The sequence below is a fragment of the Tigriopus californicus genome, chromosome 10, assembly GCF_007210705.1.
Source record: "Tigriopus californicus strain San Diego chromosome 10, Tcal_SD_v2.1, whole genome shotgun sequence".
Lineage (NCBI taxonomy): Eukaryota > Metazoa > Arthropoda > Copepoda > Harpacticoida > Harpacticidae > Tigriopus > Tigriopus californicus.
Genome location: NC_081449.1, coordinates 141575 through 145864, shown reverse-complemented (window position 1 = coordinate 145864; position 4290 = coordinate 141575). Strand labels below are relative to the sequence as shown.

General features: G+C 43.9%; 1 protein-coding gene across 1 annotated transcript; it reads left to right on the top strand.

Annotated features, from left to right (window-relative positions):
* Nucleotides 1–1473: 1473 nt before the first annotated feature.
* On the top strand, nt 1474–3582 carry LOC131888942 (guanine nucleotide-binding protein subunit alpha-11-like). The gene is made up of 2 exons (XM_059237900.1): nt 1474–3044; nt 3185–3582. The coding sequence occupies exons 1-2, from the start codon at nt 2042–2044 to the stop codon at nt 3265–3267; spliced, it is 1086 nt and encodes a 361-aa protein (XP_059093883.1). The 5' UTR covers nt 1474–2041; the 3' UTR covers nt 3268–3582.
* Nucleotides 3583–4290: the final 708 nt, after the last annotated feature.

The following is a 4290-nucleotide window of genomic DNA, read 5'->3' as shown; positions in this document are numbered from 1 at the left end:
ACGTTAGAAACCCGTTAACGTAGATTTCTACGGATTTGATACCATCGCGTTTTCTCAAGACCCTCCGCCCGATTTCGTCAAGATCCGCTAAAGGGCATGGTGTGGTGATATTACGGAACACTTTTAAAGAATCGGCGAGTTTGATTATTACTGATCTGTTTGTGGTCTGCAAGTCGTTGATGTAAATGACAAATACCAAGGGGGGAAAGATTGTATGCAGGAATTTCAATAAGTAACTTTAATTCGGATGATCAGACGTGAACAGAACAATGGATGAGACAAGAATGCTGAGGTGGCATATAATGATGGGGAACCGGTATTGGAAGAAAAGCAGGAAGAATACAAAAGAGAGACACGGAACCTACTTTATGGGATCATTCCAAAGGGCCCTAACATACTCCCTTGTCCCACTCCACAGTGAACCTCCCTGAATTTGGAGCATTCCCCATTTGACACCACCCTTTGTTTTCTATTTGTCAACCGATCTTCAAGATCCAAGACCCAAGCAAGATCTTTTTTGTTTTTCATTCATTGTTAGCGCCTTTTAGTCAGGGAGATTGGCCTGCAGTTCTCCGGGATTCTCTTGCCGCCCCTTTACGAAGGGGACTCCCCTTTGGAAGTCTCCAGCCAGCAGGTACTTTTCCATTTTGGAATGACATGGACACATGTATACATGTATACGTATATAATGTCACGTTGGGTGCTCCGCGGTGGAAGAATTTCGTCCTCTCCATTCATCATCTTCATTGCTCCCCTTCAGAGGCTTAGTAGTAATGCCAAAGTCTTTTGTCGTGGTACTGACGTATAAAGTACTTCATTATCATAATAATTGATAGCTACTGTAAGTGCTCCATGGAGTGATGATGCAAAGTTAGCTTGTGGTAGGAATGGCCAAGATTCCAGTACTGTGGTGGAAGATCTAGACATCATCTATTCGTGGGTTGCTAAGAGCAATATGGGTTTTTGACAATGGAATTCCATCTGATGACCTTTTAGGTGGACACCATCAAACACTCCGCTTGTGGATAATGGCCATAAAGATATACAGCAAGTCTTTTGCACAAAGGGTTTTAGTGTAGTCCCCCAAGATCACGGAAAGCTCGATGAACATATCCAGTTGAAGGTGGGAAAAGCTTTTCCAACTTGTGCTTGGATGCATTGGACGTTTACTGTAAGTGAAGAAGGAATATCACAATGCCGACTCTGTACAAGCCCACTGTTCAGTCACATCTTGATTTTGCTTCGCTCATATGGGCTCGAACTAGTTCAGCAGGTTTGCAAAAAGTCAAACTCAAGGGAATGAGAGAGCTCTCACATTGCAAGAGACTAGAGAGGTTGAGACTGTGCAGCCGTAGTTATCAGGTCAGTTGTGGCCACCGCAGAGGCTTGATGTTCGTTTTGAGAGCACCTTCAAACCCTGGAGAATCCAAGTTGGCTCGAACAATGAATTCCTCTTTTCATCTTTCTCGGGTTCATTTATTGCGCAAGTTGGTTCCCCCAAATTTTCTCAGGGAATAAGTGTTGATCTTGTAACATAATTCAATACATGCTTGGACAAGTTTTTGACCCTACTTTCAGAGTCAGGTGCTGCTTTCCAATTTGCGTTGCCTTTTAGTGTGGGGTGAAAAGGGCTTCAAGGAGATGAGATTGGCCATTTGGAACTCTGACCTTGAGCCACGTAAGTATTAGCTGGAAATCACGAGGGGAACATTCGTTTTACAACTTTGTTGCTCCGTGAGTGTGTTAAGGAACTTGAAATTTTAAAGATTTTTCGTCGATCAGGCGATTGGACTTACAACAGAACGTTTCTTAGTATCACATAGCACGTACGTAGTAATGGCCTGTTCGTTCTTTAACCCAAAATGTCGCGTGTACCAAATAGTTTCCTGGTTCGTTTAAGAAGTGAGCACGGAGAGAGAGGGGAATACATGCTAAAGTAAAAGCTAGAAACCGGTTTGCATCAGAGACTCGTGATGACTGTACAGGCCTGATGGCAATTTTTAGCACTATCATAAGGTAAATATCGGCAAGTTTCCATGGCATGGCATTCAGTGTCAAATCAGATTCCACAATGTATTGTTGCGCTTCTGAAGAGGTGAAAATGAAGCGCAACTTGAATCGAAAGATTGATCGCAAGATCAAAATGGACAAGCGCGAATCCAGACGCGAAGTCAAATTGTTGCTCTTGGGTCCGGGAGAATCGGGCAAATCCACTCTGTGCAAGCAACTCAGATTCATCTACGGCATGGGCTACTCCGCCAATGAGCGCCTTCACTTCATCCCATTGATCCATCTCAACATTTTGACCAACATCCAAGATCTCATCAAGGCCATGCGGATGTTGAAAATGGCCCCAGATGAGCCCGAACTCGTGCCAGTCATGAAGCGAGTGCGGAAACACCCCTTGTCTGCTGTCAATCTCTTCGACAACACTCAGCTAGTCACGGATATCCGATGCCTGTGGAAGGATGTAGGTGTCCAGAGGTGCTTCGAGACTCACAACACGTTCCATTTGTCCGACTCTGCTCAATATTTCTTGGACAACGTGGACCGCATGTCCAACGTGGCATATGTCCCTTTGGAAGAAGACATCATCCACGCCCGAGCTCCCACCATTGGGATCACGGAATTCACGTTTAATTTGGGGACGCGCTTTCGGATCGTCGACGTTGGGGGTCAGCGGAGCGAACGACGCAAGTGGATTCACGCCTTCGATAACGTCACTGCCATCTTCTTCGTCATGGCTCTTTCGGATTATGATCAAACCCTGGTGGAGTCACCCCAAGAGAACCGCTTGCAAGAGAGTTTGGCTCTGTTCAAGACAGTGGCCGACTTTGAGTGGTTCCAAAACACATCCTTCATTCTGTTCATGAACAAAACGGACGTCTTTGAGCGGAAGATATCGCACACGCATCTTCGAGATTTTTTCCCCGACTTCAAGGGGCCAGATTATGACACCATGGCCGCGAGACAATACATTCGAGACCTCTTCTTGTGTCTCCGATGTGTGTTGTCCACGTACCATTTCTTCACATGCGCCACAGGTAAAACCACTATTTGATTAGCTCTCCTCAGTGTTCTCGAGTGTTCAGACTTTAGTTCAAACCAACTCGTTGCACTTGTGTTCTACGTACGTACTAATCATGTTCACCGACGCTCACTCATTTTCTCGTTTTGCTTTCAGATAAGAACAATATCGAGTACGTGTTTGAGACGGTGAAGGATTCAATCCTAAGACAGAACTTGATGCTCTTACACATGTTGTGAGATGAATGTCAATTGCCCAGCTAGCTGGCTGCTTCCATCATCGGGTCAAGGCACAGAACTTCAGTGCCCTTTTTCACGTGAAACGTGCTTCAACTGTATTCTTCTAGTAGGTATAGATCAGTCTGAGAGCAGCTATTTTGGAAATGATTTTTTAACAGCCTCGAACGCTTGGCCATAAGCAAGTAATAGGACTCCAAAAAAACCGATGGAACTCGCTCCAAGTGCACGAAAAGTGTTGGTCTATTTCCACTCATTTGTATCCGTTCATGAATGTTTTTGATACGCCCTAAGAGAAATAAATCGAACCCACAAACATTGAGGACTTTCCAGGGCCAAAAAAGGCAGAAAGAAGAAACTGATATTGTAAAAGTTGAAAAGAATGGTCAAGATATGGACACCTTCTGTGATGGATCGAGCTTACCTTTTCATGACAGTGGGAGGTACGCACTACGCAGTGATGACCTTCGTTTCAAAGCGTGTCGACTTCTTAGATCCAAATTTGAAAAAGCTTGAGGAGAATCAACTGACGCCCAATGAACAAGTAGTTTCTTTGTTGAAAGTGAGCTTTCACCAGCCATCTTGAATTGAAACTTGAAACGTCAAGGCCAAATGTGATCGTTGGTAAGAAATGAGCGCTTTTCCTTAAATAGAGTACCATTATGACATCGGTCGTTTTGTGGCTCGTACATATGACCCAATTTAGGACTAACTTAAATCGATGTAATCGTGTCTCTCTCGGAGAGCATTTGTTGAGTTTGAAACTAGTTTTAGTACCCTCACTTGATGTCCCCGCTTCGCTTTATAACAAGAAATCGTTTTTGCTTTGTCGACCATTTCGTAAGGTACATTCTTTTTTTTGGTTTGGTTTGTTTTTTCACGCGCTTTTCTAACCACTACAGGGAATGTAATCCCCAGTAGTATTAAAGTTAAAGGTTATAATTCGTCTATTTATTACCTTTCAATCTTTACATGACATTTGGTCTACCAACGATTTTGAGTTGGCCGAAGAGCTAGTCCATGAGA